This window comes from Mizuhopecten yessoensis, unplaced genomic scaffold (genome assembly GCF_002113885.1).
Source record: "Mizuhopecten yessoensis strain PY_sf001 unplaced genomic scaffold, ASM211388v2 scaffold2065, whole genome shotgun sequence".
Lineage (NCBI taxonomy): Eukaryota > Metazoa > Mollusca > Bivalvia > Pectinida > Pectinidae > Mizuhopecten > Mizuhopecten yessoensis.
Genome location: NW_018404360.1, coordinates 408,212 through 436,157, shown reverse-complemented (window position 1 = coordinate 436,157; position 27,946 = coordinate 408,212). Strand labels below are relative to the sequence as shown.

General features: G+C 39.2%; 1 protein-coding gene and 1 long non-coding RNA gene across 3 annotated transcripts in view; one reads left to right on the top strand and one right to left on the bottom strand.

Moving 5' to 3' along the window:
* LOC110444883 overlaps window positions 1–21,915 on the top strand; it is a 51,265-nt gene extending 29,350 nt beyond the window's left edge. The window contains exons 4-6 of one of the 2 annotated variants that reach the window (XR_002462293.1): window positions 8,739–8,929; window positions 11,006–11,206; window positions 20,928–21,915. This is a non-coding gene — a long non-coding RNA (uncharacterized LOC110444883). The remainder of the gene's footprint in view (window positions 1–8,738; window positions 8,930–11,005; window positions 11,207–20,927) is intronic. The other variant, XR_002462292.1, reaches the window with a different exon arrangement.
* A 4,845-nt stretch (window positions 21,916–26,760) lies between these two features.
* The window catches only part of LOC110444856 (probable phospholipid-transporting ATPase IF), a 114,165-nt gene continuing 112,979 nt past the window's right edge, over window positions 26,761–27,946 (bottom strand). Inside the window, exon 32 of the mRNA XM_021489219.1 lies at window positions 26,761–27,637. Coding sequence (XP_021344894.1) covers window positions 27,610–27,637 — 28 coding nt within the window. The 3' untranslated portion in view covers window positions 26,761–27,609. The remainder of the gene's footprint in view (window positions 27,638–27,946) is intronic.

Here is a 27,946-nt window from a genome sequence, read left to right as displayed (position 1 = left end):
CTGAGCAATACTGTCCATCTTGTAATCTTGTGTCTCTGGGACCTGTGCAATACTGTCCCCTTGTTATCTTGTGTCTGGGATCTGAGCAATACCGTCCATCTTGTTATCTTGTGTCTGGTTTCTGAGCAATACTGTCAATTTTTTTATCTGTGTCTGGGACCTGAGCAATACTGTCCATCTTGTAATCTTGTGTCTCTGGGACCTGCGCAATACTGTCCCTCTTGTTATCTTGTGTCTGGGACCTGAGCAATACTGTAAATCTTGTTATTTGGTGTCTGGTACCTGAGCAATACTGTCCCTCTTGTTATCTGTGTCTGGGATCTGAGCAATACTGTCCCTTTTGTTATCTTGTTCCTTGGACCTGAGTAATACTGTCCATGTTGTTATATTGTATCTAGGACCTTAGTAATACTGTCCCTCTTGTTATCTGTGTCTGGGACCTGAGCAATACTGTCCATCTTGTTATCTTATGTCTCTGGGACCTGAGCAATACTTTTCCTCTTGTTATCTTGTGTCTGAGACCTGAGCAATACTTTCCCTCTTGTTATCTTGTGTCTGGGACCTGAGCAATACTGTAAATCTTGTTATTTGGTGTCTGGTACCTGAGCAATACTGTCCCTCTTGTTATCTGTGTCTGGGACCTGAGCAATACTGTCCATCTTGTTATCTTGTGTCTCTGGGACCTGAGCAATACTGTCCCTCTTGTTATCTTGTGTCTGAGATCTGAGCAATACTGTCCCTCTTGTCATCTTGTGTCTGGGATCTGATCAATACTGTCCCTCTTTTTATCTTGTGTCTGGTTTCTGAGCAATACTGTCTATCTTGTTATCTGTGTCTGGGACCTGAGCAATACTGTCCCTCTTGTGATTTGTGTCTGGGACCTAAGCAGTACTGTCCGTCTTGTTATCTTGTGTCTGGGATCAGAGCTATACTGCTCTTGTCAACTTGTGTCTAGAATCTGAGCAATACTGTCACTCTTTTTTTCTGTGCCTGGGACCTGAGCAATACTGTCCATCTTGTTATCTTGTGTCTGGTATCTGAGCAATACTGTCCCTCTTGTTATTTGTGTCTGGGATCTGAGCAATTCTGTCCATCTTGGTATCTTGTGTCTAGGACCTTAGTAATACTGTCCATCTTGTTATCTTGTCTCTAGGATCTGAGCAATACTGTCCCTCTTGTTATCTTGTGCTTGGGACCTGAGCAATACTGGCCATCTTGTTATCTTGTGTCTCTGGGACCTTAGCAATAATGTCCCTCTTGTTATCTTGTGTCTGGGATCTGAGCAATACCGTCCATCTTGTTATCTTGTGTCTGGGACCTGAGCAATACTGTAAATCTTGTTATTTGGTGTCTGGTACCTGAGCAATACTGTCCATCTTGTTATCTTGTGTCTGGGACCTGAGTAATAGTGTCTCTCTTGTTATCTTATGTCTGGGACCTGAGCAATACTGCTCATGTCAACTTGTGTCTGGAATCTGAGCAATACTGTCACTCTTGTTTTCTGTGCCTGGGACCTGAGCAATACTGTCCATCTTGTTATCTTGTGTGTGGGACCTGAGTAATAGTGTCTCTTTTGTTATCTTATGTCTGTTATCTTGTGTCTGGGTTCTGAGCGATACTGTCCATCTTGTTTTCTTGTCTCTAGGATCTGAGCAATCCTGTCCTTCTTGTTATCTTGTATCTGGGACCTGAGGAATAGTGTCTCTCTTGTTATCTTGTGTCTAGGAACTTAGTAATACTGTCCCTCTTTTTATCTGTGTCTGGGACCTAAGCAATACTGTCCCTCTTGTCATCTTGTTCCTTGGACCTGAGCAATACTGTCTATGTTGTTATCTTGTATCTGGGACCTGAGCAATACTGTCCCTCTTGTTATCTTGTGTCTGGGATCTGAGCAATACTGTCCGTCATCTTGTTCCTTGGACCTGAGCAATACTTTCCATCTTGTAATCTTGTGTCTCTGGGACCTGCGCAATACTGTCCCCTTGTTATCTTGTGTCTGGGATCTGAGCAATACCGTCCATATTGTTATCTTGTGTCTGGGACCTGAGCAATACTGTCCCTCTTGTTATCTTGTGTCTGGTATCTGAGCAATACTGTCCCTCTTGTCATCTTGTGTCTGAGATTTGAGCAATACTGTCCCTCTTGTTATTTGTGTCTGGGATCTGAGCAATTCTGTCCATCTTGTTATCTTGTGTCTGGAACCTGAGCAATACTGTCCCTCTTGTGATCTGTGTCTGGGACCTAAGCAGTACTGTCCGTCTTGTTATCTTGTGTCTGGGATCAGAGCTATACTGCTCTTGTCAACTTGTGTCTGGAATCTGAGCAATACTGTCATTCTGTCCCTCTTGTCATCTTGTGGCTGGGATCTAAGCAATACTGTCCCTCTTGGTATCTGTGTCTGGGACCTGAGCAGTAGAGTCCCTCTTGTTATTTTGTGTCTGGGATCTGGGCAATACTGTCCCTCTTGTTATCTTGTGTCTCTGGGACCTTAGCAATAATGTCCCTCTTGTTATCTTGTGTCTGGTACCTGAGCAATACTGTCCATCTTGTTATCTTGTGTCTGGTATCTCAGCAATACTGTCCCTCTTGTTATCTGGGTCTGGGACCTGAGTGATACTGTCCATCTTGTTATCTTGTGTCTCTGGGACCTTAGCAATAATGTCCCTCTTGTTATCTTGTGTCTGGTATCTCAGCAATACTGTCCCTCTTGTTATCTGGGTCTGGGACCTGAGTGATACTGTCCCTCTTTTTATCTTGTGTCTGGGATCTGGGCAATACTGTCCCTCTTGTTATCTTGTGCTTGGGACCTGAGGAATACTGGCCATCTTGTTATCTTGTGTCTCTGGGACCTTAGCAATAATGTCCCTCTTGTTATCTTGTGTCTGGTATCTGAGCAATACTGTCCCTCTTGTCATCTTGTTCCTTGGACCTGAGCAATACTGTCCTTCTTGTTATCTTGTATCCCTTGTTATCTTGTGTCTGGGATCTGGGCAATACTGTCCCTCTTGTCATCTTGTTCCTTGGACCTGAGCAATACTGTCCATGTTGTTATCTTGTATCTGGGACCTGAGCAAGACTGTCCCTCTTGTTATCTTGTGTCTGGTACCTGAGCAATACTGTCCATCTTGTTATCTTGTCTCTAGGATCTGAGCAATACTGTCCTTCTTGTTATCTTGTATCTGGGATTTTAGCAATACCGTCCATCTTGTTATCTTGTGTCTTGTTTCTGAGCAATACTGTCAATCTTGTTATCTTGTGTATCTGGGATCTGGGCAATACTGTCCCTCTTGTCATCTTGTTCCTTGGACCTGAGCAATACTGTCCATGTTGTTATCTTGTATCTGGGACCTGAGCAATCCTGTCCCTCTTGTTATCTTGTGTCTCTGGGACCTTAGCAATAATGTCCCTCTTGTTATCTTGTGTCTGGTTTCTGAGCAATACTAACCCTGTTGTCATCTTGTGTCTGGGATCTGATCAATACTGTCCCTCTTGTCTGTCCCTCTTGTCATCTTGTGTCTGGGATCTGATCAATACTGTCCCTCTTTTTATCTTGTGTCTGGTTTCTGAGCAATACTAACCCTCTTGTCATCTTGTGTCTGGGACCTGAGCAATCCTGTCCCTCTTGTTATCTTGTGTCTGGTATCTGAGCAATACTGTCCCTCTTGTTATCCTGTGTCTGGTATCGGAGCAATACTGTCCCTCTTGTTGTCTGGGACCTGAGGGATACTGTCCCTCTTGTTATCTTGTGGCTGGTATCTAAGCAATACTGTCCCTCTTGTTATCTGGGTCTGGGACCTGAGTGATACTGTCCATCTTGTTATCTTGTGTCTGGTATCTGAGCAATACTGTCCCTCTTGTCATCTTGTGTCTGGGATCTGATCAATACTGTCCCTCTTGTCTGTCCCTCTTGTCATCTTGTGTCTGGGAGCTGAGCAATCCCGTCCATATTGTTATCTTGTGTCTGGGCCCTGATCAATACTGTCCCCCTTGTTATCTGTGTCTGGGACCTGAGTGATACTGTCCCTCTTGTCATCTTGTGTCTGGGATCTTGTTATCTTGTGTCTGGTTTCTGAGCAATACTAACCCTGTTGTCATCTTGTGTCTGGGATCTGATCAATACTGTCCCTCTTTTTATCTTGTGTCTGGTTTCTGAGCAATACTAACCCTCTTGTCATCTTGTGTCTGGGATCTGATCAATACTGTCCCTCTTGTCTGTCCCTCTTGTCATCTTGTGTCTGAGATTTGAGCAATACTGTCCCTCTTGTTATCTGGGTCTGGGACCTGAGTGATACTGTCCATCTTGTTATCTTGTGTCTGGTATCTCAGCAATACTGTCCCTCTTGTTATCTGGGTCTGGGACCTGAGTGATACTGTCCCTCTTTTTATCTTGTGTCTGGTTTCTGAGCAATACTAACCCTCTTGTCATCTTGTGTCTGGGATCTTGTTATCTTGTGTCTGGTTTCTGAGCAATACTAACCCTGTTGTCATCTTGTGTCTGGGATCTGATCAATACTGTCCCTCTTTTTATCTTGTGTCTGGTTTCTGAGCAATACTGTCTATCTTGTTATCTGTGTCTGGGACCTGAGTGATACTGTCCATCTTGTTATCTTGTGTCTTGGACCTTAGTCATACTGTCCATCTTGTTATCCTGTCTCTAAGATCTGCGCAATACTGTCCATCTTGTTATCTGGTGCTTGGGACCTGGATCTGAGCAATTCTGTCCATCTTGTTATCTTGTGTCTGGTATCTCAGCAATACTGTCCCTCTTGTTATCTTGTGTCTGGTATCGGAGCAATACTGTCCCTCTTGTTGTCTGGGACCTGAGTGATACTGTCCATCTTGTTATCTTGTGTCTGGGGCCTGAGTGATACTGTCCCTCTTGTTTTCTGGGGCCTGAGTGATACTGTCCATCCTGTTATCTTGTGTCTGGGATCAGAGCTATACTGCTCTTGTCAACTTGTGTCTGGGATCTGAGCAATTCTGTTCATCATGTTATCTGGTGTCTAGGACCTTAGTAATACTGTCCCACTTGTTATCTGTGTCTGGGATCTGAGCAATTCTGTTCATCATGTTATCTGGTGTCTAGGACCTTAGTAATTCTGTCCCTCTTGTTATCTGTGTCTGGGATCTGAGCAATTCTGTTCATCTTGTTATCTGGTGTCTAGGACCTTAGTAATACTGTCCCTCTTGTTATCTGTGTCTGGGACCTAAGCAATACTGTCCCTCTTGTCATCTTGAGTCTGGGATCTGAGCAATACCGTCCCTCTTGTTATCTGTGTCTGGGACCTGAGCAATACTGTCCATCTTGTTATCTTGTGTCTCTGGGACCTGAGCAATACTTTCCCTCTTGTTATCTTGTGTCTGGGACCTGAGCAATACTTTCCCTCTTGTTATCTTGTGTCTGGGACCTGAGCAATACTGTCCATCTTGTTATCTTACGTCTCTGGGACAAGAGCAATACTGTCCCTCTTGTTATCTTGTGTCTCTGGGACCTGAGCAATACTGTCCCTCTTGTTATCTTGTGTCTGAGATCTGAGCAGTACTGTCCGTCTTGTTATCTTGTGTCTGGGATCGGAGCTATACTGCTCTTGTCAACTTGTGTCTGGGATCTGATCAATACTGTCCCTCTTGTTATCTTGTGTCTGGGATCTGAGTAATACTGTCCCTCTTGTCATCTTGTGTCTGGTATCTTAGCAATACTGTCCCTCTTGTTATCTTGTGCCTGGTATCTGAGCAATACTGTCCCTCTTGTTATCTGTGTCTGGGACCTGAGTAATACTGTCCATCTTGTTATCTTGTGTCTGGAACCTGAGCAATACTGTCCCTCTTCTTATCTTGTGTCTGGGATCTGAGCAATTCTGTCCATCTTGTTATCTTGTGTCTTGGACCTTAGTAATACTGTCCATCTTATTATCTTGTCTCTAGGATCTGAGCAATACTGTCCCTCTTGTTATCTTGTGTCTGGGGCCTGAGTAATAGTGTCCCTCTTGTTATCTTGTGCTTGGGACTTGAGCAGTACTGTCCATCTTGTTATCTTGTATCTTGTTTCTGAGCAATACTGTCAATCTTGTTATCTTGTGTATCTGGGATCTGAGCAATACTGTCCATCTTGTTATCCTGTGTCTCTGGGACCTGATTACTACTGTCAATCTTGCTATCTTGTGTCTGGGACCTGAGCAATACTGTCCATCTTGTTATCCTGTGTCTCTGGGACCTGATTACTACTGTCAATCTTGTTATCTTGTGTCTGGGACCTGAGTAATACTGTCCCTCTTCTCATTTTTTGTCTGGGACCTGAGCAATACTGTTCCTCTTGTGATCTTGTGTCTCTGAGATCTGAGCAATACTCAGTCCATCTTGTTATCTTGTGTCTCTAGGATCTGAACCATGCTGTCCCTCTTCTGAATAACCATAAGGCTTAGAATGTTGATATCTGGCCAATAGCATACTAAGATGAAGGACTACCAAGTTTGTTCAAATGGATGACCTTTGCATATATTCATGGTCAAAGGGGTCAATTGTCTTAAAAACCTTGAAACAACTTCTTCATGCTGCGATGAAGGGGTACCAAGTTTGTTTAAATAAATGACCTTCATCGATTATCAAGGTCACAGGGGTCAAATATGTTTAAATCCTTCAAACAACTACTACTGAATAACCAAATTGCCCAAGGTGATGATATTTGGCCAGTTACATGCTGTGAAAAAGGGCTACCAAGTTTGTTTAAATTAATGACCTTGACTTATATTCAAGGTTACAGGGGTCAAATATGTTTAAAATCTTAAACCAAGTTCTTGTTAATAACCACAATATGCACCTTGCATATGGGTGAAGGTCATTCATTTGAACAAATTTGAACACACAGAGGTCAAATATGTTGAAATCTTTAAACGACTTCTCAATAACTAAAGCGTCGAGAGTGCTTGCTTGTTCATGTGAATGACCTTGACACACTGGTCACATCGGGTCCATAGTGCATAAAACTTAAAAAGTCATCTTCTCAATACACAAAAGGTATAGGGTGGTGATATTCAAGTTGCGTTCTGGGATGAAGGGCTATGAAGTTTGTTCAATTTAAATTTACTTCTTCTGAATAGTCTTGAGCCTCAGAATGATGATACTTGGCCAGTAACATAATGACCTTGTTGGAATTTCAAGGTCACAGAGGTTAAATGTGTTTAAATCGTTTAACAGGTTCCTCTGAAGGACTTTAAGTTGGGGTGGTTGGGGAAATAGAGGTAAAACCTTTGAAATCCTTCTTCTACTGTAGTGATTAAGGGATTTTATCCTTATTTAGTGTGAAGTATCCTTGGTCCATAAGGACTCAATTTTGTATAAACGGTGGATGTGGCACCACTGGGGACAGAGGGGTGGGGTCAAAAAGGGGGAAATAGAGGTAAAACCTTTAAAATCCTTCTTCTATTGTAGGGATTAAGGGATTTTATACTAATTTAGTCTGGAGTATCCTTGGGCTAAGGGGACTCAATTTTGTATAAACAGTGGGTGTGGCCCCCTTGGGCGCAGAGAGGCGGGCATAATGGGGGAAATAGAGCAATTTTTTCAAAATCCATATTCTTTTGTAGGAACAACAGGATTTTGTCCAAATTTGGTATGAAGCACCCTTTAACGGTTGGCCTGACCCCCCTGGGGGCAGAGAGGTGGACCCAATAAGGAATATAGAGGAATAGCTTTAATATCCTTTTTCTTCTGTTGGGATGAACAGTATAGCATTCTTTTGGGAAGGGGAATCAATTTTGTATAAATGGATTGNCCCCCCCCCCCCCCCCCCGAGGCCTGAGAGGTGGGGCCCAATTATACCATTTCCAGGTGAGCGATACAGGCACTCTGGGCCTCTTGTTTTAGTTGTCATTCTTCCTGAAAATATCGGATACTGATGTAATAAAATGCCACACTATACAATTATGGACTTTTGTGCTGGTGAATATGATGTGATATGAACCTGAAAGAGTGATATTCGCCGAGGTCAATATCACTCTTTCAGGTTCATATCACATCATATTTACCAGCACAAAAGCCCGTAACTGTTTTATTATATGCTTCAGCAATAAAATAAAACAAAACAAAACTAAAGGTTCTGATTTTTATACGCGAGCCTCCGTGTAAAATTTACCCAGGTTTGAATACAACAGTTCATCATTGTAGCTTTCGAAGGTATCGTCTAGATTACGTTAACAGCATCTTTATCCTCGAATAGTTTTGGTAATTTTCTGATGTAACGGAGGAAAAACGTTCGCCAGCAACCATCTTCTAATGTCGTCTGACAGATCGCGTTCCAGTCTAACTGCGCATGCGCTACCACAGGTTCCTGGGAATTTCCATACAGGCTATATTTAGAAATCGATATTCACCGGATAACCAGTCTACATGACTTTTTGAGGACTGGTCACGTGCATAGGATACGACCAATGTGATTGCGAAAAAAGTTCATACATATAATAAATTTTAATATGGCATCGCAGATGACATGCGTTATTGCATGGATCTATTCAAAATCGGATAAGGACATAATTGATATGGCAAATGAATTTGAAAGTATTTGTATGACATTTCTATGAACAAGTATATATTTCGCTAGGCTGTGTTCAAGGTCACTTCCATTTTAAGAAAAACTTGGTCTTCACTTATTTTTCAACAAGATCACATTTCTTGGTGATGTGCCCACGGTCATCTTAATTCATTGTCACTATTTTTGAAAAAACATTTAATATTCACTGTAGAACAACATCCACAGGAGCATCAAGATCGACCTACGATACAGTGAGTGAGAGATAGAGTTCCTGGACAGTGTTAGAGTGGAGGACGACGGGATGCTTGTGACAGATCTGTACAGGAAACCGACTGACAAACAACTGTATCTTCTCTATAGTTCTGCCCATCACCCACGGATGAAGAGATTGATACCATATGGGTTGCGTATTCGATTAAAGCGAATCTGTCAACATGTTCTGTCCTTCACCAATACAAGCTTCCCATACATTACACATGCAACATGTTCTGTCCTTCACCAATACAAGTTTCCCATACGTCACACATGCAACATGTTCTGTCCCTCACCAATACAAGCTTCCCATACATCACACATGCAACATGTTCTGTCCTTCACCAATACCAGCTTCCCATACATCACAGATGCAACATGTTCTGTACTTCACCAATACAAGCTCCCCATACATCACACATGAAACATGTTCTGTCCTTCACTAATTCAAGCTTCCCATACAGCACACATGCAACATGTTTTGTCCTTCACCAATACAAGCTTCCCATACATCACACATGCAACATTTTCTGTCTTCACCTTTACAAGCTTCCCATACATCACACATGCAACATGTTCTGTCCTTCACCAATACAAGCTTCCCATACATCACACATGCAACATGTTCTGTCCTTCACCAATACAAGCTTCCCATACATCACACATGCAACATGTTCTGTCCTTTACCAATACAAGCTTCCCATACATCACACATGCAACATGTTCTGTCCTTCATCAAGTTTCCCATACATCACTTTAGGATGAGGATGAACAAAGTCATGCAATTTGTTTTAGCAAAGTTAGCATCAGAAATTCTCCAGACGGATATCATTGTGTAAAATTTCTGTCATGTCATGATGTGACAATAGCATCGACAATGCAATTTTGCACAGCAGACAGTGTACAATTTATCCTCACACAAATGACATTATAAAACTCTGACAGAAAAATTAAGTCATCATGGTTAAATAGGACCTGATCAGTCAAACATACACACACGACCTTGGGACTGTCAACAGTGTATATATATGCTATACATGACACTAATATATGCTACATGAATAGCTTTAGTTTCATGATTGAATGAAAATTTAATCAATATAAACCAAATTATAAAAAAAAAAAATGAACTTGTACTTCATTGGATGTTTTGTTGATTTTCATTCGTTTTGCATGAACAGAGTGTTGCATTTGGTACCATCCAATAGGTTTTGCATGAACAGAGTGTTGTATTTGGTACCATCCAATTGATTTTGGATGAACAGTGTTGTATTTGGTACCATCCAATTGGTTTTGGATGAACAGTGTTGTATTTGGTACCATCCAATAGATTTTGGATGAACAGAATGTTGTAATTGGTACCATCCAATTGATTTTGGATGAAAAGAATGTTGTATTTGGTACCATCCAATTGGTTTTGGATGAACAGCGTTGTATTTGGTACCATCCAATTGGTTTTGGATGAATAGAGTGTTGTATTTGGTACCATCCAATAGGTTTGGCATGAACAGAGTGTTGTATTTGGTACCATCCAATAGGTTTTGCATGAACAGAGTGTTGTATTTGGTACCATCCAATTGATTTTGGATGAACAGTGTTGTATTTGGTACCATTTAATTGATTTTGGATGAACAGTGTTGTATTTGGTACCATCCAATTGATTTTGGATGAACAGTGTTGTATTTGGTCCCATCCAATAGGTTTTGGATAAACAGTGTTGTATTTGGTACCATCCAATTGATTTTGGATGAACAGAGTGTTGTATTTGGTACCATCCAATTGATTTTGGATGCTAGGTTCGAGTCCCAGAGGACTCATTATAAACTAGCAGTTGACTATGAACAAGATGAAAAACAGCACAATTTCATAATTTAACAAACTTACCAATCTTCATACAAACATGTATACCTTTCCCTTTTCAATAATTGTAAACTCTTTCTCTTTTATGTTGATCATATAACCATTGAAGAATTTTACTATTTTATAATATTTTATGTATGCAGGTTTAAACAACATTCCAATTTGATTTTGGTAGTTTTCATTAATCAGTCATGAATATTCGGTGTATCATTTCGCTTCAATGTTAAATGTATACAACACCATCATTACAATCAATATTTTTCTTTGTGTTTTTATAATACTTAACTTGACATCATGCACTGCTATGATTACGGCTATTTAACTTTCCATTTTCAGGATTGTGAAATTTTACATTATTCTTTGCAGAGACCATCAACTTCAAGATAAACATATGAAGCACACTGATGCTGCTCCTGCAGATAGAGATGATACTCATCAGCCTATTCCTATTCAGGACCATGACTATGTGACAGACCCTCTTCCGCTGTCGGATGCAGAGAAGCTGGAGCTCTCAACACAGTACATTGCAACACTTAAAGCTAGGCTGCAGGCAAAAATTAATCAAAGGTTTTGTATTGAGAGGTTTAGTACTGATGAATATACATTAAATATGTATACAGGTTTTAAGTCATATGCCTGTTTAAAAGGTGTGTTTGAGAGTCTTCAGCCAACTGCTTTTACAATGACATGCTGGAGTCAGATTCAACGCAAGAGGTTAGGTGTCGACAGGAAAATCATTTCCACTGTGAAACACTTCCCCTTATTGACCAGTTTTTAGCAGTTTATGCCGTGGCGCGGCGTCCGTTGTCCGTCCGTCGTCCGTCCGTCCGTCGTCCGTCCGTCCGTCGTCTGTCCGTCCGTCAGAAGTACATAATTTCAGAAAGATACATCCAGTACCTAAGATATAGCGAGAACAAACTTCAAACAGAGCCCCACCCCTATGCCCCAAGGGAGGTCATACCCACCAATATACAAAATTGAGTCCCCTTGGCCCAAGGATGCTCCAGACTAAATTAGGATAAAATCCCTTAATCCCTATGGCAGAAGGATTTTAAAGGTTTTACCTCTATTTCCCCTATTGAGCCCTGCCCCTCAGTTCCTAGGGACGGCCGTACCCACCATTTATACAAAATTGGTTCCCCTTTACCCAAGGATGTTCTACACCAAATATGGATCAAATCCTTTGATTCCTACAGCAGAAGAGGGATTGTAGAGAATAATTTGCTATATTTCCCCTATTGGGCCCCGCCCCTCAGGCCCCTGGGGGGCCGGACCAACCATTTATACAAAATTGGTTCTTCTTCACCCAAGGATGCTCCATACTGAATTTTGTTAAAATCCACTCAGTGGTTCATAACTAGTAGTGTAAAGTTGACTGACGACGGACGCTGCGGTATGGCATAAGCACACCATGGTCCTTCAGACCAGGTGAGCTAAAAAACCTATTTAAAACTTAAAATCAAGTTCTAATAGGCCGAATTAACTGAAACTGGTTCTAGGAATGATCAACTCATTGTCCTGACAAACTTATAACTTAAAGTTATACTTAACTTTTTTTTCTCTCAAATTTTGGTAGGGATGATTGACATCATTTTCTCCACTTCATATTTCAACAACAAAAATTAATACTGTAGGACTCAGGTGACCGTTAAGGCCCATGGGCCTCTTGTATATAAAAACAGATCATATGTAATTGGATCAAGTGTATGCGAGTCTTCACAATCAATGGTGTATAGTACCTAAATTTGTTTGTCTTTTCCTAAAGACAGTATTGGTGTATTTTAATTCACACAAATTATTTCTAGATATCACATAAAAGATGTACTGTTGATACTGTTGAATAAAGAGACAAAGACAAGTTCACTGTTTGTAGATCACATGTATTCATACTCGCATTCATCCACCAGCATACTATAGGACATTTCACTGGAACAAAAACTAACGCTAATCCATAGTTGATCGTCTAACGGTCAGCATTGGAGGACCATCTGGATGTTACCAGCTATATAACCCAGTCTACACAGCGTCCACAACAAAGTCTCTAGTACAACAGTGGCGGATCTAGATATTTAACCCAGTCTACACAGCGTCCACAACAAAGTCTCTAGTACAACAGTGGCGGATCTAGAGCTTCAGCCCCAATAATTCAAGGTTATAGTTTTTAGCTCACCTGGCACGAAGTGCCAAGTGAGCTTATGCCGTGGCGCGTCGTCCGTCGTCCGTCCGTCGTCCGTCTGTCCGTCCGTCCGTCCTCGTCCGTCAACTTTTCCTTTAAACAGCTTCTTCTGAAAAACGGACAGGCCTAGAGTCATGATATTTGGCTGAAAGCTTTGTTGGTAGGAGCCCTACAAAGTTTTGAGAACGAAAATGACCTTGACCTGTTTTCAAGGTCACAGGGGTCAAATATGTCAAAAACTTCAAACGACTTCTTCTAAAGAACTAATTGGTATAGAATCTTCATATTTGGCTGATGGCTTCCTGGGATAGAGCCCAACAAAGTTTGAGAATGAAAATGACCTTGACCTACTTTCAAGGTCACAGGGGTCAAATGTGTCAAACACTTCAAACGACTTCTTCTGAAGAACTGAAAGGTATAGAATCTTTATTTTTGATTGATGGCTTCCTTGGATAGAGCCTGACAAAGTTTGAGAATGAAAATGACCTTGACCTTCTTTCAAGGTCACAGGAGTCAAATGTGTCAGACACTTCAAACGACTTCTTCTGAAGAACTGAAAGGTATATAATCTCAATATTTGGCTTGTAGCTTCCTAGGAAAGAGCCGAACAAAGTTTGAGAATGAAAATGACCTGTAAGGTTGATGTCTTCAAAATGCTTTAGATCTATGTTCACATCGTACACTACATAGGACCCTACAGTTGACGGTTATCTACTCTGGTGACTGCAAACATGACATTCGTTAGTTTTATTTTTTGACATTTGAGGATCATTTCTTTGAAGCAGATGAATACAAGTTAACCCTATGGCTATACAATATCTGTCGATCTAAACAAAAACGTGTTTGTGAGATAAATGTGATGTTTAACTATTGCATCACTTCATTGCAAACACCAACAGTTTGACATTCTGTGACATCAATTCATTCCTTCATATTTAAATCCATTGTTTTCAGATTGTGAGCTTAATGAGTCATCGACACTAATTTTCAAAATGAAAACTTTTAGAAAATATTTCCTAAGTGGTTTTTGTTATTTTATCTACAGACGATCATCCCAAATTCTCTACAGGTTGATTTACAACAGCCCGAATCTTCTGACTGTAGGATTTATCACAAGATTTCCAACACCCAACCAGACAACCCTAAACTCGCACTATTAAGGCAGTTACAAGCTAAATACTTAGCAATACAATGTACTCAACACCCCAGTATCACAAAACTTCTTAACTGTTAGACTACCATTCTGTCTTAAGAACTCGGCAAGTAAACCAGAAACTTGGTTTGACCCTTTCACCCCTATGTAACTTTAGTAGACTCTACCATGCATTGATATGGAGGGGTCCATTATGGTCTACAGTGGTGAAACGGTTAAAGATGAAAGCTTGAGCAACTGAAGTACAATAGTTTAATGAATACGGGCCAAGTTTCTTAGTCTTAGCATTCGGTTGTCATGTCTTCATCATTTCATTTCGAATCTCAATATATCTATAAACATTGCGATACAAGTTCCAATGTCTTAGGTAAGACCACCTGACAGAGGTTAAAGTAAGGTATGGATACACACCATGTAAAAATAGAATACTAGAAGTTCCTTGTGGAGTCTTAGTATAAGACAAAAGCATAATACATATGGCAATTTGAAAACCCTTCAAAAACCCAGATAAAATTTTGAATGAAAATAAACCTACAAACAGCCTTCGTTTATCCAGGGGAGGAAAAAAAATATGAGAATTTTAACATACACACTTTGAAACAATTATTTATCAATACATAATATTCCCCATGCATCCCGTATTCAGAAAAAAATCCTTTTTAAGGAACTACATCCCTTAATTAGGCTGATCAGTTCAATTTAATGCCAAACAAAATCCTTATCACAGCTATCCATACCACAGAAATTCTGTATAAAGGAGAGGTTTTCAACTGAATTTTCTGCCTTTTGTTCCATTTTACAGAACTTTCCCAGCAATCCTTCAAGATGTAACTTTCTTTTCTTAATCAAATAAGGAAGGTAGCAGTACTTTTGATATCATCCAATTCCACCACAGTGCTGATGACTCTGTATATCCATTATTCGGTGTTGGATTCAGAAAGGTTTTCCTGGGCCTCCCCCAATACCCAACTCTCTAAAAACGTTTTTTTCCTCATTTCAAACCCCACCGACACTGACATGGCAATTTAGCCTAAAACCTGTGTATTGTGAAAGTGTATATCTCATGATTTAAATAGAACAAATAACAACTAAGTAGTTAATGTACAACATTTAATTACTGTTGTATATATAACGTATATAGAAAAGTCAAACTACATCACACATAATTGATATATCCATCATACAAAAGAATACATTGATATACAATTTGAAAACATAAAAAATTGGCATTTCTGGGGCAAACTCAGTGACGGTAAAGAGTGTCGACGCTATTCCTCGACTAAGCTGGCAATTACCTGGTTCTCTATATGTGTGCAGGCTTTGCTGTTACACTAAATAGAGTGCGGGGATGTAATAGGTAGTGGTGGAGCCGTTTCCGCCTTATCTACTTTTTGGGTGCATTGCAGGCCAGACCCGAAGAGGAATAGCGTCTTATATGTTTTAACTTTATATAATCTTATGTTTTACCCAGACTGGCTGTAACTCTTTGGCTATATGTCTCCAGTCATTGCTCCAGTCTGACTGGCTGTAACTCTTTGGTTTCATTGCTCCAGTCTGATGTTGGGGTAACTTATATAAAAGTTATAGCATTAAATGGGACAACTAAGACTGGCTGTAACTCTTTGGATACATTGCTCCAGCCTGTGTTGTTGTATCCCAATATTATGTAATATAGTGAAATAAATATATCATCCAATTTTTGGGGAAAACAAGGCCAAAACTTAGTTGTATTATGTGAATAATGTAACTGAGTGCCCCAAAATTGCTTCTAATAGATATGAAGTAGTTTTTTGACCTAGGTACTTAACGTATTTACAAAGCATAGTGTACTTACTGAAAGCATGTTAGGTTTAAAAAAAACAACGACCCAACAACAACATCAAAACAAATATATACATGTACATAAAAAAAAGGTTACTTATAGTTATCATACGCGAGTCATTGTTATAAGTAGCCGTCATATCTATAAGCATAACATACAAGACATAGTGATAACTCTCTATAGAGGTCAGATTATCTACGAGAGTATGAGCAGTCAAAAGCTGTCCTCATACTTGTATAGTATACGTACACAGGTGTATAGCCCTATCAAAAGTCATATCTTAAACGAGCAGCCAAATGCTGACCTCGTTTTTTGGTATGTATCAGTCTGAATGTTGTGCCAACAATCACGTATATGTAACGTTCATAAGTATATATATATGAGCAGCCACATGCTGACCTCATATGTATGTATGCAACCTGCACTTGATAAAGCAGCATAGGCGTATGAATACGTCAAACTATATGTAAGCTATAATTATGTTACATTTACTGTTAAAAAGCTGTTAATTATAATGTTCTATCAAGTATGGGTGAGTGCTTTCTGTGCATCTCTAATGCAGGATTGTGGTGTTCTAATATATCTGCAGTATGCATCAGAAGACCATCTCCCTAACACTTTGATAAGATGGTCTTCGATATGAGCTGCTGCAGCTGAAGTTGCCGCTCCTATGGGAAAGGAATGACCATTGTACAGGTCAGAGTTAATGCCAATGCACTCAAGTACATGCCTGAATTCTCAATAAAGATTGTCCGTGTTAAGGCATTACCATTATCAGTAACGTTAACGAACAAAGGATCCTCTGGTGCCTGGGTCTGTCGTTGCCTGACTGAGAGATATTTGGAACAAGTAACATATGGACATATCACACTGTCAGTCTTGAATAATTTTAAGGTTACGCCCTCTCTAAACGGGTCGGTTTTGGAGCTCTTTAGATGTAACCTTACGCATTCATCCCCTATAGTCATGTCATTGATGCACAAATGAACACTATGTTCGAATTTTTTCTTCACAGTAAATTCACCACATCTCAGAAAGCCGAAGAAAGCCACGATACATGCCGTCTCCAACATCAAGTCTTCAAAAGAATTTGAGTTCCTCCGTAGATATTCACATGTATCTTTGAGTATGTTAAAGGTGATAGGGTGCCGAGGTCTGCTAACCTTAGTACGAGTACGTTTAACACCTCCTAGCACTGCATGCATACGACTCAAGTTAGCATTGCTAGGATAAGATATGTTGTGTCTTAGACACGTGAACCTGATCCCACACACGTATAATTTAATAGTAGCATACGACATATTGATACTATAACAGTAAGCCACAAAGTATATAAGCATCTCTTCTGTGACTTGCATGTCTGTCAAATTTATGTTGGCCCAAGTACCTGCCATCAGGAGGAACCTGATGAATGTTTTAAACCCGGTTTCATAAGCTTGTCTAGTGCTGGGAGCTACGGCTGTCTTCCATAGGTCTTCTACGACGGAGTCTAGTCCCAGAAGACCTCTACAGGCTGTGGTACTTGGCACGGAAGGGCGTTGGCCTCTGGAGCTAGCATTCGGAATCTTGCCATCTGTAAACGAGACAATGAATCTGCGATTACATTGTGCTTGCCTGGTACATGCTTGGAATACACGACAAAAGAGTTAATAGCTGCACACATAGTCAAACGTCTCATTAATGGCATAATATGTGACGCTTTGGACCGTCCTTTCTGGAGAATGGCTACAGTTGCTGTATTGTCACACCTGAACAATATACGTAGGCCTCTCCATTTGTGACCCCATATCAATGCTGCTACTACTATAGGATAAAGTTCCTTGAATGCTATAGACAAGTCTTTCAAACTATGTATATGTTTATGGAACATCTCTGGCCAAGCCTGTGCGAACCACTCTCCCTGCATGTACCCTCCAAAACCCAGGGTGCCTGACGCATCTGTGTACAATTGAATGTCCTCAGATATTATGACTTGTGGGTTATAGAAGATAGTTGAGCCATTCCAACGTTGCAGAAAAGTTAGCCACATCCTAATGTCCTCCCTGCACTCCTTAGTTATTTTAACATGATGATGTAAGGCTTTCACTGTAGTAGACAACCTGATAATATAAGATACAAAACTTTTTCCTGGAATCACTACTTTGCTAGCAAAATTCAAATGCCCCAAAAGTTGCAATAATTCTCTTTTTGTACATGATCGTTGATTTTGGAATGATTTCAACATTTCTATGTCCCTCTCTAACTTGTCTTCCGGTAGTCTGGCCTCCATGTGATGCGAGTCCAAGATAATACCTAAATACTCCAGTTCTGTCTCCGGTCCACAGGTTTTATGAAGAGCCATAGGAATGTTCAAGATATTGAAAATATGGTACAATAATGTCATGTTCCTATCCCCACATTTTCCTGGTTCTTCGAAAGTGATGAAATATCCAAAAGATGTAATATATGTGCAATTCCATAGTTGTGCTGTGCAATCCAACAGATGGCGCATGAAAGGTTGTCAAAAATCTTCGGACTTGACCGACAGCCAAAAGCCAAGCGTGTGTAACAGTAATATTTGTTCAGACAACATATCCCATACAGATGCCATTGTGATGGGTGTATAGGTAACAGCTTAAATGTATCAGATATGTCAGTTTTGCACAAAGTTGTGTCTTTACCTAATAGTTGAATCAATTTAACAGCGTCATCTATACGTACGTATGAGAGAGAACAACTATCTTTATCAATCAGGTCGTTGATGCTGGGGTGTTCCTCGTCATCATGAGGTGAAGATAAGTCCACTATGAGACGGGCTTTCCCCGAGTATTTACCATAAGCCACACCTATGGGACTCACTCTGTAGGTTGAGAAAGGGAGCTTGTCATAAGGACCCTGTAGAAATCCTTTTGCCACTTCACTGTTAATTAAGGTTGTCACAGTTTGTTGATCTTTCAAGGCTGACTGAAGATTTCTACATTCCTTATTTGGTAGAGAGTTATCGGTGATCATAGTGTCAAAACCGTAAGTAAGCCCATCACACAAATAATTCACAAATTTTCTGTCTGTATGGCCTTTGAGCTCATACCGGAGTCTGTTGACGTTGATGGGTGTGGTAGCTTGAACTTTGAGTCATTGATTATTGCTCTCTGCTTGATTTTTTCCAGTTTTCCTACAGGATTTAGCCCCGTGGCTAGTCGCTTTGCATTTCAAACAGATGTGAGTAAATATGCAACTGGATCCGTATTGGCACACGCCTTCATTAAAGTTGTTACAAACTTCAGCTCCATTGACCTTAACTTTGGGGCGTCCAAGTCTATCTGTTTCCTTGTCCCCTTTTGTGTTCTTAGCATAGGGTGATGAATAACTGTTGTTGTGCTGGCAATGGCTGTACTTCTCCCTCTGTCGTGGGCAGAAATGAGTAGAGTGGGAAGTTAATCCACACAATTGACAAGTGTTAACTCTAGTGTTGCCTACAACCATACTTAGGAGACCTTGGTCCTTCAGTTCCCAACGAACTTTTTGGTTGTTGTCTCTGAGGGCGGCAGCTGCCTTCATGGCAAACTGGCAATGATAGTCGTAGAAACGTTGCCCATAGACGTTGGAAATCTCTATGATATTGGCTTCATACATGTCGAGCTCGTTTCGGCGCTCGGGAAACTTTGTACACATAACCCTTTTGAGCTTCCCGAAAACTGTTTTGAATTCAGATATTGTCAGGGATTTATGCAGACGAGGATCCTCGGATTCCTTGAAAAGGTTAATGTTCACACCTTTCTGACGGTCCTCAGGACGGTCTGTCTCGTATTTAATGATGAGTAGTGCGGCCAGATTCACATATTTCCCTTCTAAAATTTTCTTTTTGTAACTGTCTGACACGATGTCAATGTGGGGGATACTCTCAGATGATATCCCTCGGAATTGATAGAAAAGCACCCATCTGTAGCGACGTGATTCGTTCGGTCCTGCATCAGGGACTCGTACGCCGTCGTCAGGGTGTATTCCTGGTTTGTGGGTGGGCTAGGCGTGTCCGCTGTATGTCCGTCTTTGCCACTTATCAGCGTGAGGACGGTCTGTTGAAGTCCAAGCATGGTCTGTTGCATCGTTTGCATGGATGCCAGCATTCCTTCGATGACACTGGGCGCCGCCATGTTGGACTGATTCTGCGGGACTTCCATCAGATTACTACGCGCTTGAACTGCAACGGCCAAATCACTACCATCTCTACGCGGCGTAGACAAAACCTCCGCGTCCCGAAGTAACTCTTCGTAATTTCAGTTTGCGTTTGCAACACGAAGTTCGTCTGTGCCATTTTGATCCGGAATGTCGCTCACGCTTGTATCATTCACGACAGAAACACCTCTCGTCGAATTTTCCCCCATTATTTGGCCCGATGTTTTGTACTATTGTCTCGCGCGCAGGGCGTCCCACGTTCTCGGAGTACAGAGTTTTCAAACCCGTTTTCGTAATTCCAGCTGAAGGAGGGGTTATCCCTATCTTAATTAGTTCGTCTCGTAGTTGAGAAGTTGTCCAATTGGCTGGATTGGAAGAATCCCATGGCACATTCCTAGATTTTGATTTTGGCCTTCGACTCGCCATTGTTCGAAAGTTTGAAAATGTTAAAATCCAATTCTCATCTTCTCACGTCTGCATCGTTAAGCCTGGTGTCTGAAAACACTGTTTGAAACGTCAAGCACTTCTTCGATCACTTATACATAAGTATGACTGTAGTTATACGTATCGGTGTATATTGTAGTGCAAGAATTAAACCCGACATATAAAACTTATGAGATTGGTCATTTAGCTCCGGACGCTGGGGAAAAAGTGACCAGCAAGCTATCAAGAATTCTCTAAGCCAATCAGACAGCGATTAGCTAACACGTGACCGGTCACTCTCATCATAGACCGCTCAGGCCCTGGTTATGTATACGGTCGATGTTCCTAGGTATATGAAAAACCTACTGATCATGATTGTCACTGACATACATATATATACACAATGTTTAGGTTAATGTTGCAGACTAGTCCATCGAGGCTTGACTAGTATTAATAGAAACATTATTTGTCCATTTAAACCTTGCTTATGTACATAAGCCTCAATCTATCAAAGATAAATGCAGTTGCATTTTTTCTTTTCTATATTTCCTTTTAATTTCAGGTGGAGTCATCCGAGAAGAAATTGCCCATCGATGACAAAATCAATTTTACGACGTAGCACATGTACACGTACCAGGAAAGTTTACGAATAGTTGGAGGCCAATTTCAGGATGGTTGTACCACAAAGATATAATCTACCATTGACACGATATATATGTTTTAGTTAAGCGCATGGAAATAAAATAGATCGTTTTTTTTAGGAAATAAATGTCTCATACAAATATTCATAAACATCACAAATCCGGATAATGTTTTTTTTTGTGTATCGAGAATCGCTTAATATTTAAATACAATGTATCCCTCAATACTTTTGTTTCATATGAAACCAGTATATTAGTTAACAATAATATCACATCGTACACTGTGTATGTCAGTAGACCGCATTTGTTTTAGGAAAATAAATGTATCCGTTTTACAGAGTTGTTTCATAATTTTGTATATTCGACCATCACACATCCAGATAATGGATTTTTATGTGTATCGAGAAATGCTTAACATTTAAATAAAATGTATCTTTTGTTTCATATTGAAATGAAGCTAGTAAATGAGATAATAATAATATCACATAGTACATATGTTAGTAGGCCGCATTGCTCAACTGATGCAACATGTGGTTTTGAGATAGGAAACTGCCGTGTGTTATCCGTGTTTCCCTGTTAATAGATTGGTAATTTTACCAATGTCAAACGAGTGCTAATAAACTGTTATTTGAAAGTAGACAAAAGCTAGTCACACTTAGCGACTTGATCTGTTGTGGAGTAATGCTATTAGATATATTGTGCAGTGGTATCCGTCATTAAGTGATGTTGAAGTAAACGGTCAACGTACTGATTTTGTATCTAAGAAATAAATAAACAGTAATGTTTAACTGTTCTTTCTGTATTTTTTAAATGCTGTTTTAACTTTATTAACTTAAAAACAATATTGACACGTGTTAAGGAATAAAACCAGAGACCCATGGGCCTTAACGCTCACCTGATATATTTATACAGAGAGTTGATTTTGTTTTTAACATGAACAGAAATATTATTCAAAGTGACAAAAAACAATAAAACCATCTTATTGAATATCTAGCATACAGATTTAAGACTAAAAAGTATTTGAAACTAGCACCTCTGATTCTAAACAAGGAAAATGAAGAAACTTTAGCACACTGTCTCCTTTGGGCCCCACCCTACAGCCCTTGGGGGTAGGGCTGGCTCAAAATTTTCGTAGTATCAAACTGTCAACTCAGGGTTATAACTCCAATCAAGATATTAACATGTAATATTCAAAGTATCATTTGTCATTATAAACCATAATAAATGTTGCCCCCCCCCCCTCCTTCCCCGGGGGTAAACATGAGACCTTAATTAGGGTCATAAACCTTAAGACCCTTCCATCTATGAAGAGTGTTTGATTCTACCATATCTGGGTCTTTGAGAAGAAGATTTTAGAAATTTCAGTCAATTCAACACTTTTTGGCCCCACCCATCAGCCCCTGGGGGTCAGTCCGGGCTGATATGTGCATACCATCAAACTGCTATCCAATACTGATAATGCTAACATAAATTGAATTACTTCCAATGGAAATTAAACAAATGTTGGTCGAAAATGTGATTTCCCTATATAAACTATAGTAAAGTTTATCCCCTCCCCAGGGGGAAACCTGAGACCCAAGGGTCATGAAATTCACAATTTTGGTAAAGCACCTTAAAACCCTTCCATCTATGAAGAGTATTTGATTCTGCCATATCTGGGTCTTGAGAAGAAGATTTTTGAATTTCAGTCAATTCAACCCTTTTTGGCCCCACCCATCAGCCCCTGGGGGTCAGTCATGGCTCATATGTGCATGCTATCAAACTGATATCTAATACTGATAATGCGAACCTAAGTTGAATTACTTCCAATGGAAATTAAACAAATGTTGGTCCAAAATGTGATTTCCCTATATAAACTATAGTAAAGTTTATCCCCTCCCCAGGGGGAAACCTGAAACCACAGGGTCATAAAATTCACAATTTTGGGAAAGCACCTTAAGACCCTTCCATCTATGAAGAGTATTTGATTCTACCATCTTGAGAACAAGATTTTTGAAATTTTAGTCAATTTGACCCTTTTTGGCCCCGCCCCTCAGGCCCCTGGGGGCTGGGGACCAAACCGACCACTCTTTTTGTTGACCTTTGGCCATGGAAGGTTTCCGCAAAATTTCATTGAAATTGGTTCAGGGGTTTTGGAGAAGAAGTCGAAAATGTAAATTGTTTACGGACCCACGACGGACGAGACACGTGGTGCATGAAACACGGACATCGGGCAAAACATCTCACTACTAACCAGTACAATAAGCTTGCCAATTTCGTGAACTTAGGTAACACCCCTGTTTCTCTGTGTTTAGAGTTTGCTCCAAACATTATGACTCCCACGAAAGACGTCGACTGTTGACGTACAAATTTACAACACATTGTTTCGAGAGATGCAGGTTGATGAAGACCAAGTGTTATGGTCGCCACCATGATCTCATAGGTAAACATGAAAGTCGATGATTTTGATTAGGCTCAATTGTGTGCCTTGTAGTGTCGCTGTCACTACCCGCGTTCTCGTTTTAAGGATGTGACATTCCATGGATTTCCCCTATATTTGCATTGGGGGGGTGTCATCGACGAATCGGAAGACGCTTATACTTCCGAAATACTTTTGCTTAATATCTTCGTACTTGTTTAGTGATGTCTATGTAAAACTTGTCTTTGTTCATATTTTGCCATATATTTTTTTTCATATAAACTTCGTGTGTAAATTGTATTTTCCGTTTTACTTGACCGTTTCAGTTCTTCTTTCAAAACTGAAACAGTTATGGAGATCAATAAAGAACAAACACTGCAATTAAAACCATGGATCATTTGTTTTATTTATTCACTTACAGTTATTAAAGCATCCTAACTTGCATAAACTCATATACCTTTATCATTCAAACATAAAATTAAATATAACTTTTTTTCTTCAAAAATTATCACAACGGCCACATCGACCCATCGGAGGTATTATTGCTATTTCTAGAAAAAAGGAAAACAAATCATGGTTCCTTCTGACACATCGATAAATAACGATAAGTCTGATATGTAGTATTGCAATGCGTCACTAAAAATAAAATAAAGCAGTCAATCTCATCGTTCATCAAAAAACATTGATAAAATAGAAAACAAATCAAACTCTCACTTAAAAACATTGTGTTCAGGTCTGGAAATAAAAAAGGAATTCTTAGTGAAAACAAGTATATCGTCAAAATATGACACGCATTTGCAGTAGGTGTGTCGGTTTGGTTTCATTGATTTTAATCATTACGTACATAGATAATTTGGTTGTTTTCTTCTAGAAATACGTGTATCTGTAAACAACTAAATAGAAAAACATCTGTTTTCTGAAGACGGGTCTGATTAGCGCGACACCAACGATTTCACTATAAAACTCGCCCAATGTCCATTAACTTTGGTATTAGTATCAACACTAGAGGGAATGTCTCATTACATCAATCAAAGGAGAAAAACTAAAATCATTACTGTTTATATCAGCAGCGTCCTACAATAAGATGTGGAACATTTAATTTGCGACACATCTCCAAGTGTAGTGTAAATCAAGCAATTTTTATATATTTCCAAAATCAAAAGCTCTCTGATTTACATGCGTGACAGTATTTGTTCAATAATACTTTCCATCAATTTGGCTGGAATATTTATCAATAACAGAGCTATTGCTATCAAAATTTTAAATCATGCCCCACTACAGATAAAACCCAAGAGATTTTCACTTCTTTTTCATACATGTACCTAGAGTAACTCCCCCTTAATTTCGTTTAGATATCACTGAAGTCGGGGTTTGACAGGGAACTATCTCTTATCAATCCCATCTGTTGCTTACAGATATTGTATGATGATTGAAGATCCAGGGTTCAAACCTTAATTCCTACCCTGCCCCTTTTCATGTTTTCCTCTCTGGTACCTGTTGTTGGTGGGTGTTTTTTTTGGCTATTTTGTATCGTATATTTGATTTCTATTTTTCGTGAAAATTTTGCAAGGTAAGGGTTGCTTTGCAGATATGATTTAATAAAGCTATTCAAATCAGCACTTTTCTGCAATGGTACGGGGATCCTTCACTACGATACATAGTTTACAATGAAATAAACCATGAAGATATAAGTACTTAAAAACGAATGTCACTGCAAGCTTTAAACCGGCATAACAGTTTTAAAAATACCATTCAAACTGTATAAATAAATATCAGCAGTAATTATTTCAAACATGTTTTTTGATAATGATAAGTGTTAATGTGTATGTCGTCCCAAAATAGCACTCCAAATAGTTGACAACATCTTTGAGTCATCAAGACCCTTTAACAGTGTTATAATATTATGTGAAGCCGGATGACATGCATCATAGAAAGATATTTTTTTACATTTGGTAGGTCCAAATATCGAGTAAGTAAAGGAATTAAAAACGAAGGTGGCATGATTTTGGTTACATATTAACGTTTCCTACAGAAGGCATCACTATTTAAGGAAACATATCGGGACTTCTCATCAGAAAATTCAAGGCATCCATTTTCATCTCCAAACATGGATAATAACCTTTAAAAAACATATACACATCAACTGATAAATTAATGCATGCCACAAAATTCTGAACATAGAAACAAAATTATAAGCACAAATGTATAAAAAAGGGATTTCTCACCATGCACGGAATTTAGCAAATACACGTGCATCAATCAAATGTAATCAATATTGTAATTAATACAAAAATAAAATATACGTGTAAAATCTTAATTTATAAAATATTCTGTGAGACACGAACGCTAATAAATTTGTAGTAGATAAAATATTATGTACAATTAACATCACATAATTTGTCATTTTCGGTTGTTACCTCCTCAGGAATATATAGTCCTCAATTTGCATATGATACAAAATTACACAAGTACACATATATACAAATACAAACATTCAGGTTTAACTTTGATTACTAGTAGTCATAATAAGTGGATTATTATGGACATATTTCAAACTATTTTCCCTCAATAAATCACCACGGAATACACGTTATTCCTTGCATAGTAACGTTATATTTATCACAATATAAATGTACATTTTAATCACAACAAGAAGTAGAAGTATGTCAATCTTTTGACAACTACTAAGAGCGGAACTGAAATATCCTGTCGATCTGAAACTATTCATATTCAAAAAAGTTATCGTCATATATTTACATTCTGTATGCTTAGACCCATTGACAAAAATTACATTCATAAATGCATAACACAGGTGTTCATAGAATCTCAGCACGTGGGAACTGATAGTAACCTGATCACACTGCGTAGTAATACACTACAAAAACTACTCACTCGGAACGACCGACCTAGATGCTTAATTCTTACATCTTAAAATATTATTGAACTGTGCTTTGTGAAATATCCACGTATTCACGTGTCCTGTGCTACAAATAAACATTGAATATGGAACTACATTTTGTTGTGTTATTGTTGTTGACGGTTGCTAAGATCTCTCACGATAGTGTCACATTTCCCCGCGAAAAAACACTGTTCTCGCCACTGCGTTGCACCCGTGTATAAGCAGGAACAAACCCTGTTTATTTGTTTTATTCGTTGTTATATCGATCCACTGAAAGGATTCGTCAATGTAAATATAAGGAATGATATTTATTTTTTCAACATTTATGAGGTCATAACAACAATGGGTTTTTGGACATATTTTACATGAATCGCTAACGCGATTCATTCAATATGTCCATAAACCCATTGTTGTTATGACCTCATAAATGTTGAAAAAATAAAAATCATTCCTTAAGTTAACTCCAATTGAACAAAATATTCACCAGTCCAAAAAAAAACCATGGCAATTATTAGCAACTACAAATGCCTTTTTTAAAATACTTTGTGTGCAGCCATTTTGTTTTCAGAATTTCCACTCTTGCAAACTTACAACAATAACAAGAGTTATCAAGTACAGATTCAGATGTTAAAACCTCGAAACCATCAATCCACCACTGCACATATGTATATACGACACGGGAAGATATTAAAGACATAAGAAGTTACTAAATTGTTATAATAGAAGGCATTTTCGTGTATCGCCACGTTGATGAAATGGACATTGCTAAAATCATATATTTTTTTACTGAAATAGCACTTTATACAAGAGGCCATGAAGCATAAACAGCTCACCTGGCATTGTATTTTCAATTTAAACCTGCTGAGTACCATACTAGTTTATCAAAGGCGTAAAAGAAAAACAAGCCGCACCTTCAGACCAGGTGAGCCAAAAATAATGTGATCTGCTAATTCATGAAGTCCCATGTTAAGATACAATTCTTTGATTGGTGCAGATATATCATATGTTTAATCAATCCCTGTAGTTCGTGTTTGTATGCAGTAAGTGTGTCAAACTCAAAATTCTTTGCGTAGTCCACGAAATCGGAATGAAATTGAAATCGAGAACAGTGTTTATATCAAAATTATTGTATCTGAAAGTGAAGCCCGCCTAGAATCATTAATTGCATTTCAATGTAGTTGTTCTGGAGGAATGTGTTATCAGCTTAAGGTTTGATTGATTGATGAATACGATACGATGGTGCAATCCAACGAGACGTTAGAAGAAAACGTCTTAGGGCTGGTCCCATGTCTGTGTGATATTGGGTTCAGAGGTACACAAGATTGGGAGCGTCCCTGAAATAAAAACAAAATCACACTGAAATATGCATTTAATTAAATAACGTATGAAATTTCTCTTTACCGGACCACGTATATCTTGAGGCATTTAAATGTTGCGACTTGTTCAGAACCGTTCACGTACTCACTTTCAGATCGACTTTCTTGAAATTGAAAATTCTTTTCTGGGGAATATCTCTAATGATTTCAAGTTGTCCGTCCTTTTCTGAATTGATTTGGACTTAGTTCTGCTGGTGCCATGTACATTTCACGACACATAACCCCAATTACTGTACAACTGCGTTATCAGGAATGGTGGGACTTATT